The sequence below is a fragment of the Neltuma alba genome, unplaced genomic scaffold, assembly GCF_004799145.2.
Source record: "Neltuma alba isolate B1F8T4 unplaced genomic scaffold, ASM479914v2 tig00011524_pilon, whole genome shotgun sequence".
NCBI classification, from domain to species: Eukaryota; Viridiplantae; Streptophyta; class Magnoliopsida; order Fabales; family Fabaceae; genus Neltuma; species Neltuma alba.
The window spans coordinates 496,873-508,037 of record NW_021636190.1 but is presented as its reverse complement, the minus strand read 5'-3'; the positions used below and the strand labels follow the sequence as shown (position 1 = coordinate 508,037).

Genomic DNA, 11,165 nt, shown 5'->3' with positions numbered 1-11,165 from the left:
ACGAAGAAACATTTTAGTAAGACTAATTAGGTTGCTGTTTCATGGCATATGGCGGGTGCTTAATTTGAAGCCAAACTCGTTTTACCTCTGAAAATAAACACGGCTTAGTTTTCTGAGCCTTCAATTTAAGGGCATCAACTCTATCTTTTTTCTTTTTTCTTTTTGAGTGATTCATTTCTTTTTTACTTTCTCTGTAAAAGTTACCTAAGTCTGTTTTCTTTTAAAAAATATATTTTATAGATGCATACTTTGCTTTTCTGAAAGGAAAGATGACTCGCACGAATTTAACCCCTCATACGTGGCGTGATTTTGTAACATTCTGATCCATCAACAGTTTGGTTTAATTATTTATAGATCCCCTATATAGAAATAGGGAGCAGACAATCTATCTAAACTCGTGTCAGTAAGCCAAGAGAAATCTTCTCCAAGGCAAACGCCCCTTCTCTTCTTTTTTTTTTTTTTAATTCATGTAAATGAAACTCAAATTTTAGCAGGTTAAAGTATAAATTTATTTTTAAATTTTTTATTTATGAGTACTAAATATTTGTAAGTTTTTTTAATACAAGTTTATCTTAAAAATTTTAAAAAAATAACATTAATTATTAAAATTTTTAATAATAAAAATAATATTATTATGGTTTTAAACTTTTAATAAAATTTACATAAAATATTTTTGAATACTGGCGCTTGGTGAATAAAAATTTTTAAGACAAATTTGTGTTTTAACTCGGCTTCAACATAACTGCCATTTTGAGAGACAAGGATACAGGTGTCATTATCAGGAATCCCACTCCCATTTCCGCAATTCCAAAGGACCTCCCCGTTCTTCCTCTTCTTCTTACCCCTCTCTCCACTTCCGCCATCATCACGCCCCACCTACTCACTCGCAGTCACTCACCCCAGTATAGTTGGAGCAGCGAGGAAGTTCTTCACCCTTTTCGTTCTGCAACTACTCTCTCTCTGAAATGGGGAGCCGAACCCCTTCGCACCAGCTCAGTAGTGGGCTGTACGTCTCGGGTCCACCCGAGCAGCTCAAGGAGCGCCAACCCACAATGGCGTCACGCGCCGTTCCTTACACCGGCGGTGACCCTAAGAAATCGGGCGAGCTTGGTAAAATGTTTGATATCCCATCCTCGAATGCGCCTCCTTTGAAATCTTCGCGTCCCTCTTCGTCATCTCAGCATAGCAGTGGGCAGGTGCGATCCGCGTCCAGCTCTGGTCCGATAGGGAGGCACAGCGGTTCGGGTCCGATGCCGAAGAAGACGTCGGGCTCGATTCCGCTTCAGCCCACAGTTCTCATCACCTCGGGTCCAGCAGGATCCGGCCCGATGGGTTCCTCGGATGGCGGGAGGAGGTCGGGTCAGCTTGAACAACCGGGTTCGATCGGGAAGGCGGTTTACGGCTCCGCCGTGACGAGCTTGAACGACGATATGAATGTCGGTTTCAGGCTTTCTAAAGCGTTTGTGTGGGTATTCATGGTGTTGGTTGCAATGGGCCTGCTTGTGGGGGCGTTTCTGATGGTGGCGGTGAAGAAAGCGGCGATTCTGGTGGCTCTTGGGGGAATTGCCGTGCCGGTTCTGGTTTTGTTTGTTTGGAACTGCGCTTGGGGGAGACGAGGGCTGTTAGGGTTTGTAAAACGGTATCCTGATGCTGAGCTTAGGGGCGCCGTTGATGGACAGTACGTGAAGGTCACCGGGGTAATTTCATCTGTGCTTATTGTTAATTCTTTCATTATATTGTTGACCCAAGCGTTTCTTTTCTTCAGACAATGACTCGCCAATGCTTAATGGTGGTATCTGGTAATTGGTTGTCCTCTGATTTTATTGAGATTGCAATGATCTAATCTGATTTTTTTTTTTTAATAATGGATGGGTAAATTTGTTTGTTAGGTATGGATTTGAATGCTGTATGACGGATGGATATATAATAATGATGGCGACTCCCTTTTGTGATTATTCTAATGATGAGTGGTTGCCGATTGGGGTTTACCAGTGTCCTAGATATTAGATTGCACTTCCGAAGAAGAAGTGGGAAAATGAAGAAAGAAGTAGGGGCAATAATAACAATGCCAGAAGGTTTGGTTTGATGCATGAATTGAGCATAGAATTTTTTTGGTTTTTTTTTTTTTTCCGGTGGGGGGGGGCGTGTGAGGTGCATTTACAAGGTAGGGTCAGAATGGACCAGATACTTGCTTCTTGAAGGGTTAATGGACAGAATTCTCTAGAGCAATGTTTCTTTACAATTACAATGCATTAAAGTGATTGATTCTTAACCTTGACTTTATTAATTTCTTGCATTCTGGAATTTAGGGAAGTCGAAGCCACATAATTGGAAAGCTTTTACGCATCCATTTTGCTGCATTGTTCGGTTCTTTTTCCATCTCTTTCACCATCTGAAATTTTGGTCATCACTGAAAGTATTCAGAGCTTTTGCAATATCATGCAATATATTCCATTGATATCAATGCTATTAAAGCGAATGTGATTTAAGTTTAAATTTCTACATCAGGACAAAAATTTTGCCTTTTCATATGCCTCTGGTCTCTTCATGTAGGTTGTAACCTGTGGCAGTATTCCTTTGGAGTCTTCCTACCAAAAAGTACCTAGATGTGTACATGTCTCGACAGAATTATATGAATACAGAGGATGGGGAGGGAAATCTGCAAATCCTAAACACCGCTCTTTTACTTGGGGTTCAAGGTATTCTGAGGTTAGTTTATTGAACTACTTAATTGATGCTTTATGTCAACTGATTTTGGATCGAGCAATGATGATTGATAAAACTCAAACAAGGCACGTGGTGTAGGGACATCTCGTTTCTTAAGTGACTCTAAAACCTGTTGATGGAACATTTTACCATGAGTCTGTGACATAGACCAACAGGCAATCAATATTATTGTGTCGTTTAGGATGCTTATAATCCCATGTCACAAATACCGCTTTTGTCCATAAGAACAAGTTCTTTGTGCGAGAGAATTGGTGTGCCTGCTTTGTTTACCTAGTCCAGAGAGTGGAAATTTGGGGAAGGGTTCATCACTACAAGACTATAACCTTTTTTGTCATTTTAACTCTTCCGAACAACTAAGAATTTTTGAACTTACATTTGGCTTCATTTATCCCACATTTTAGTATTTTAGTGTGCTCTGTTACCTGTCTGAATCAGTATGTCCACTCACCCATGTCACATCTCTTGTTTGTCAGCAAGCTCAGAGATTTATTCGTTTTAATGTGTTTTTCAGTGCTTGAGAACTCCCATAGAGGAGAGAAACTGCTACATCATGAATTTATATATCTACCTGTACATATAAATTAATACTTACGTACGCTCACATATTTAGCCACATCCTGATCGACATATGTGGTAGGGCTGTTTTCCATACCCAATACCAGTAAATCTATTGTTTTCTTTGAGCAGAAATATGTAGCAGACTTCTACTTATCAGATTTCCAGTCTGGGTTAAGGGCATTAGTAAAAGCAGGCTACGGTGCCAAGGTTTGTCCTTTTGTGAAACCAGCCACTGTAGTTGAAGTAACAAATGACAACAGAGAGTTATCTCCAAATTTCTTAAGCTGGCTCACAGACCGTAAACTTTCGAGTGATGACCGCATAATGCGCCTCAAGGAAGGGTATGAATATATATACCATCCTGTGACCATTAAGCCTCAGTTCATTGATTCATGTGTGATTGCTCTTTCATACTTAAAATGTAAAGTTGGGAAATTTTAGGTACATCAAAGAAGGAAGCACCGTAAGTGTGATGGGAGTAGTTCGTCGACACGATAATGTGCTCATGATTGTTCCATCACCAGAGCCCGTGTCAACAGGTTGTCAATGGGTCCGTTGTCTTCTGCCTATGTATGTGGATGGTCTGGTTGTCACATGTGATGATAATCAAGATGCTGACGTTGTTCCTGTCTAGAAACTCCGCTTGTCTTTTGCTTGCAAAGCTTGGGATCACAATGCTGAAATGGCAGAAGCTGGAGAAAGGCTTTTGTTTCAGAATCAGAGTTTCCTTCTTCCCGGAGTTCGTGTAAATCGGCTTTGAAACTGCAGAGAAGCATGCTGATGTGGTTAATGTGATGTATAAAGACGCTTAACAAGATCCGTTCACATCCGCTGCAACTAGCAAGGAGCTTGAAAAAGATGCTCATTTTCTTTTTGTTCATATTATGTATATAAGTAGCTCGTGTTTCTTCTGTTAATTCTTGCTTCTATGTACTGTTGTTGCTAATAAAATTTAAAGTGTTAATGGTTAAGTATGAGTTTGGTAGTGTCATTATCAATTATATATACGAGGGTGGAATGAGAAACCCCGTTATTATACTATTTTTTTTTTTTTATGTAAATATTGATTTGTTTTTATTTTACAAATATGTTTCTCATCTCGAATTGTGTTATTTATTTAAAAAAGGGTTCTGATTTCCTGCTCTAACTTGGACTGAGTTATTAATTTGTTTTCTTTGTAGATATAAATAGTGTCTTCTAATATTTAACTGAAATATTCCTTCATATAACAATGTGTTTCATCCAATTTTTCAAAAAATTATTTATTTTATGCAATACTGAAATATTAACATTTTTTAAATTCTCATTTTTTTCCTAAAAATTTTATATGAAATATTCTTTTTTAACTCGTTTTTTCAGTTTATTAAAAGCATCATTTTTAATTATGCTTTTTGCCACAGTTTGTAAAACATCTCGAGACGAAAATCTTGGAAGAGGAACAGATGGAGGAGTATTTATGATTAAATTATCAAAAATATCCTTATTCAATTTGTTTTGAATAATGTAGACGATGGAGGTAACCATAATTAAAGGATAATTTTGGAAACATTTTTTAAAAAAATAAGTTGTGAACTAATTTTAGCTTCTTACCTTAATCCACATAATGTAATTAAATGGGATATTAATGACTAAAGAGGGTATTAATTAGTACTCCTTCCGGTTCAAAATATAAACTAAATTATTAAAAAATATTATTAAAAACTAACCTTTTAAAAAAATTTAGTTTATATTTACGCCGGAGGTAGTATCGTCTAAGCTTTCGCTTCATTCTCTGCAAAACTGTTGTAAATACTTCTGTTATCAATATATCTCTTTATTCAAAAAAAAAAGAAAAAAGGAGAGTATTAATTACTCTCTTGTTAAAGAAAGAGGGCAAACTGATACGTCAAACAACGTATAGGCACAAGATCACGAATATAAATGAATCCAACCATTCGATACAACCTAGAGATGGGTTGCATGCTAAGAATAAATTCAAACAGTTTAGTGACAAAAAAGGCCACGAATGAAGACACAATTTCTCAGCTCCTCGTTCGTTCTTTTTTTTTTTTTTTTGGCCTGGAAGCTCCTCGTTCTTCAATCATAAGGGTTTCTAAACTTCTTCAAAAGCTCAGGAATCTCATATCCAAGCATGTCGTCGACAGCTTGTATCATTTTAGGCTTTAGTTTCTCAAACTTGTCAATGCTGTATCCATTCAGGACCTCCCTGAAATGCTCTACGTTCGGAAAGTCGCCAGCAGGTAGGTGAAACTCCCTTTGAACCTGTTTATTATTGAGTAGTTAAATAATTCGCAATAATGAGATTGAATTGACCAAGAGAAATGAAGGTACAGGACACAAACCTTTCCAAATTCATCTTCAAGATTATCAATAAGCCTTTGTTGAGCCTTAGCTTTGCCCATCATCGCAGGCATTTCTTTCTTTAGATGACTAATAATGTACGCATGCATCTTAGCAGCTCTAGCACGTTTCACAAATTCGTTGATCTGCATTACATTCCAATTCCAAATCCAAATCCAATTATACTTGTATCCTTAAATGAAAGTAATATACTTGACAATTAAAATTGTATGAAAAATCAGGTTGTGTGGTCTAATCAAAATAGTGCGTCATATCATACCCGGCGATCACAAGCTTTTTTAGGAACGTCAACCAAGTCTGCAAGTAGATCATTTTGTTCCTTCTCAAAGAGTTCTACACCAAATGGGCCAGCGAAGCCTTCCTTTATGGGCTTATCATTGAATGAGCTATAAGGTAGGGAAAAAATAAAAATTAAGTAGTGAAATTCATACACCGAAAAAAACATTAAATTATGAGAGGCGTGAACAAAATGAATACCATAACCCTAAAAACTCTTTAGGGCAATATATGATGTGAGGACCATGTTAACCTCCCGAGGATACTACCTCCTCACCATACATCCTACATGTGAAGTGAATGGCTCTTTATATAAATTAGAGCCTTCCATTGAGTGAGTGAGAAATAACTTACTCTGCTTATTGACCAATATTCCAACAAGAGGGCACTCCAAATATGATAAGAAATCAAATTGAGAGGCATCTGGACATACCATCAATTCAATGCACTTTTAACTAAAATGCTACGATAATAACAAGTCTTATCCCACTAGATAATGTTGGCTACATGGATTACACAACTGTGAACTGCCATTCAACTCTGTTAACCACCAAAAATCTTTAAATAAATTGTTTACTTAGAGGTCTGGCTCAATAACTGATTGATGTTACCATTATTCAAATAAATTTTTGGCATGAGAATGGATGGATATAGCTAAAGCCATTAGACATCTAACGACAGACTTACCCAATGTAAACACGCGTAACTTCAGGAGTATTCAAGACTTTACCCAAAGACCACATCAATGCTCCATAAACTCTCATGAGCTACAATACAGCACAAGGCTCATAGTCAGACACCATATTAATAAGGCCCGGTCAAAATGAATTAAGCTGCAGATAACTAACGCGTTACTTACTTGTTGAGTATCGACCTGATCCGCTTTATTCAAAACCACACGAATTTTGTCATCGTGGCCACGTAAAGACGAAATTACACGTTTAAATTCGTCACTGATATCAAGTTTATGAGGATCGAATAGGAGAAGAATGAGATCACATTTTGCAGCAAACCAGGATATAACACCAGTGAAATCATAGCTTCGTTGAGTCCTTTGTTTCTCACCAGATAGGACACCAGGGGTGTCCACAAATGTGATTTCATCTAAAAGCTGAGAGAGTAAAAAGTCGCTTCATAAATGGCAAAATTTTAAAACTAAGAAGTACAATGCCTAATTCAGAGAATCTAAGAAACTCACTGGGTGTGGCAACTGAGAACATTGGAACTTTGATAAGAATGATCCTCCAAATTTTGTTAAACCACTAAAAGGCATATCAGCATCAACAGCTATGGTATTTCCAGGAACACTCCTCTCATCAGGTCCCGACTATAAATAAAAGGATATTGTTTTAATCATCACATAAAGGTATGAGTTCAAACACATTAAGTATAAGACAATCTGCGCTTTGTTGACTACTAAAGGTAATGGAAAAACACCAGATGCTTGTTATACCATGACAACAACAAATCTGTCAGTTGTAGGCTCGGGTCCAATGTGCGCTCCTGATCAACGAGAAGTAAAAAATTACATTAGTATGGTAATTTTATTATTGAAATAATTCATAATGAATCTTTTTTAAGATCGTGTAAAGTTAACCAACCTGGATAATCACATCTTAACAAATGTTTTATGAATGTTGTTTTTCCGGTGGAATATTGACCAAGAAGCATGACCATGGGTTTAGCATCAAAATCGCTATTGGTCTGAAAATGATAAATCACAAATACCCGCAAACTTAACAATATCCTATTACCACCACTAGGTTAGAATAGTGTTTTGTCCATTAAATAACAAAATTTAGCATCTTGTACTGATAGGCGAATGCCACTTACCAACAAGGGAGACTCGAAATCATTAAAACGGTAAGTGACCTCCAGTGGCTTAAGCCTCTCAACGTACAATCTCTTCAAACCATCAATTATAGATGTGATTGACTGGAGAGGTAACTGAGAAAAGAAAATACTTATATGATTTATTATGAAAGTAAATGATCTCAAATCAAGCAGGTCACTTATTAAATCTTAAGAAAATACACATTATCCAGAGTAAAATCGGATAGGAACCGAAATATGCCAACCAAGCATTGAAGGCTGATATATGGCTTTAATCAAAACCACAAAATGATGGGAAAATAAAGAAGGATCAAGTGGGATGCACCTTCTTTAAGGATTTTGATTTTGACGCGAGCCGAAGAGTAGGTGGCAACGGTTGAGGCTGAGCTGCGCCTACATTTGATCAATGAAGTAAATTAATCAGTTGTTAATTAAACAATGCAATGCCGTATGTTATGAAAAGAATAATGTATGTTACCATTTATTTCTGGTTGGGTTTTGATCGTTAAACTCTTAGTTCTCTGAAACCAGAAAGAGGGGAAAACGAAAAGGAGGACGAGGAAGGTTATAAGTCATCCACTGAAATAATAAAATCTAATTAAGTACCAAGAGAGATAAACAAAACTTAGTACTTACTTCCAGCAAAGCATCAATTCCATCCATCACTGGAGGTTTAATATTTTCCTTGTCAACTGTAACCAACAGAAGCGAAATAGGTGGATCAAATGGTGGGAATGAAAAGATGAATTTAGTATCAACGATGACAAGAAATTACAACAAGCAAAAGAGCCATTTCTTTGAAGCGAATCCAAATTGATACAAATGGGAAATACTTCAAGTTTCCGTCTCCCAAGATCATTATCTGGTTGATTTGTCAATTCTAGAAGAATGAACGAAAACAGAATTTGTAACATCTCCATGCTCTTTCAATGTTCCATATAATTTGAATGTCGAATACTTCTTTCCTTAGAGAAACCTTTCCAAACTCTCTCCCGTGAATTAATCAGGAAATGGATGCACAGTATCAAAAGACCTTATTTCTGCATTGTTAATTTTGACAGACAGACACATCTAAAGGAATTAATCAACTTACTTTCATTTTTAAGGATATCTGAGGTCAGTTCATATCCTGTTTGAGCCAGGGCAACAAGCTGTTTGATGTCAGAAGCATAATTTCAATGTCAGATTCTCATATAAAACCATACCGTATGGAGGGGGGGGGGGGAGAACTTCAAACACACAACAACCTGCATCGCGGTAACAAACTCCGTGAAACCCAAGAACCCTTGTCTTTTGGTATCTGCGATTGCCCAAACCTAAGAGATACAAACAATATCAGTTATTGTTCGCAAATTAATTCGTGAAACATGCTCAGTTAACAACTTATATGAACACCGAAGAATGATTCATAAAACAATAACTTAGAAACCAAAACATCATTAAACAGAGTTGATTCGGAAATGCGCAGCAATTACAAAATCAGTGAAGCTATAAACCTGTTTAAGTTGAGAACGAGATAAATTGGACATTGCGAAGAACTTGGTGGCATCATTACCAGTGATACGGCCATCTCCATCTACACATCAAAAGAAGGGAAAAGAAGTCGATACAGTGAAGGAAATTGAAATACCGCTGATGCGTTAACATAAATAAAATAAAGCAGGAATAAGAGGAGGAAACCTGAATCGGCCAAGTTAAACCATTCCTGGTAGATCTTCGTCTGCTCCTTCGAACACGAACTGAGCCAGTCACTCCCAGTCATCATTTTTCAACTTTGAATAAACTCTACTCCTCGGAACTTCAAGAAGCTCTTCGAATGAAGAACGTTTATAGATGATTCGTTCTTCAATTTTCAAAACGTTGGCCTCCGCGCAGAGATCGAGCTTTGCTATGCTGCGCGGCCAACCATGATTAGAATCGTGGGCGTGATTTTGACGGGAGATAAACGTGTCAAAACGAAGGGTCCTTTTGGGCTTATAACGATGGTTCCTGGACCGTTACAGATTTGACGCCTGTGCGGCTGTTAGCGGGTCCCACTGGATAACGTTTTGGTTCCGGTGCTTACTGTTTAGCCCAATTTGAATTGAGCTTTTTAAACTTTTAAATTAGAGCGCCAGTACGAGGCGTCAGTTACGAGAGTGGGACCCATTCTGGCCCTACCGAACTGGTTGGGCTCCACTTCAAAGATCCAAAATAAATAAAAAATTCCGAATAATTTCCATAAATTAAGTCAACAAGTTTCATATTAAATTTTGTACAGTTTAAGATATTTTTAAAAATAAAAAAGGTAAATGTAAATAATCAAGATTAAAATCGAGAGATAATTTGACTTTTTTTAATCTTTTTTTACTGTGTGAAACAAATTTCGGTGTTCAACATATTTTTTTGCCTGTGATTATTAACAACAATAAATGAAAAAGCAGAATAATTAATGAGGATCTTTGGCAATGAATTGTGGTTAGCTGTCATCCATACGGAGCTTTCATGTGTTTCCCGCGCGCTAAATGTCTAAAACGGTCAAAATCAGTTCCTCACCACGTAATGGAACCATCTGACGTCAATCATAAATCTCTTTACTGGGAATAACTAAACCGAAAACTTCATCAAAAATCGTGGCGCGTCTGGTGTGCCCAAAAGCGACGGGAAGGGATGAGAATAAAAATTTTAATGAATTTAATTTACAAAAAAAAAATCTCACAAAAAAAATTATGATTACAAATAACAACAAATTTTTATTGATTTAAAAAATTCAATTTTTATAAAAATTCTTTGTTTGAGATTTAGTAATTTTCAAATTTTTTTGGTGAAAATTTTTGATTGAAGAACAGGATTAATAATTTCCAATTATTTTTTATATTCTTTTATCTTGCATTCTTTCTTCATTAAAATTTTATAACTCTTTTTATTTATCTTTTTTAAATCCAGCTCATTAAATTTTTTTTTTAATTCTCGTTCCTCCATTACGCGAATGAATTTAGGGGAGTTTTGTTTCATGGGATAAAAAGCAGGTTGAAAGTTGTATCAATCATTTTGCTGAGAAAAAAGTTGGTATCAATCAATAAAATTTTTTTCCAGATACTAATCATGGGTTTTGAATATAGATTCTTGTAGGATATGAATTATTTGCACCCTAATTGAACCCATTTTTGTTGACTGGTTGGATGCAATCACCTTGCGTTTTGACTAATTTATTTTTATGGAACAAAGGATAGAACTGGGTCAAGCTTGACATATGCTTAGAGTTTTGAGGCTTCGACCTTATGTGCTTGGGCCTAGCCCAATAGAAACTTTTTTCAGGTCCAGGATTTTTTTTTGGTTACCCAACCAATTCACTGGAGTTTTGTTCGGATTATATCTGCATCCGACCCGCATTGCGCACCTAGCTGTAGTGGGTAAGTCTTCCAATGAGG

The 11,165-nt window shown here is 36.7% G+C and overlaps 2 protein-coding genes across 2 annotated transcripts; one reads left to right on the top strand and one right to left on the bottom strand.

Annotated features, from left to right (window-relative positions):
- Positions 1 to 827: 827 nt before the first annotated feature.
- LOC114714692 (uncharacterized membrane protein At1g16860-like) lies at positions 828 to 4,253 on the top strand. The gene is made up of 4 exons (XM_028899450.1): positions 828 to 1,697; positions 2,554 to 2,709; positions 3,415 to 3,626; positions 3,727 to 4,253. Exons 1-4 carry the CDS (start codon positions 966 to 968, stop codon positions 3,917 to 3,919), a joined length of 1,293 nt encoding a protein of 430 aa, XP_028755283.1. The 5' UTR covers positions 828 to 965; the 3' UTR covers positions 3,920 to 4,253.
- Positions 4,254 to 5,144: 891 nt separating this feature from the next.
- LOC114714685 (EH domain-containing protein 1) lies at positions 5,145 to 9,612 on the bottom strand. Its single transcript, XM_028899444.1, has 16 exons — positions 9,436 to 9,612; positions 9,252 to 9,331; positions 9,003 to 9,071; positions 8,849 to 8,906; positions 8,392 to 8,447; positions 8,234 to 8,276; positions 8,081 to 8,148; positions 7,756 to 7,869; positions 7,524 to 7,626; positions 7,376 to 7,425; positions 7,121 to 7,249; positions 6,782 to 7,033; positions 6,610 to 6,689; positions 5,906 to 6,032; positions 5,628 to 5,771; positions 5,145 to 5,547 (listed from the first exon to the last, which is right to left on the bottom strand). Exons 1-16 carry the CDS (start codon positions 9,518 to 9,520, stop codon positions 5,362 to 5,364), a joined length of 1,644 nt encoding a protein of 547 aa, XP_028755277.1. The 5' UTR covers positions 9,521 to 9,612; the 3' UTR covers positions 5,145 to 5,361.
- Between the last annotated feature and the right edge of the window lie 1,553 nt (positions 9,613 to 11,165).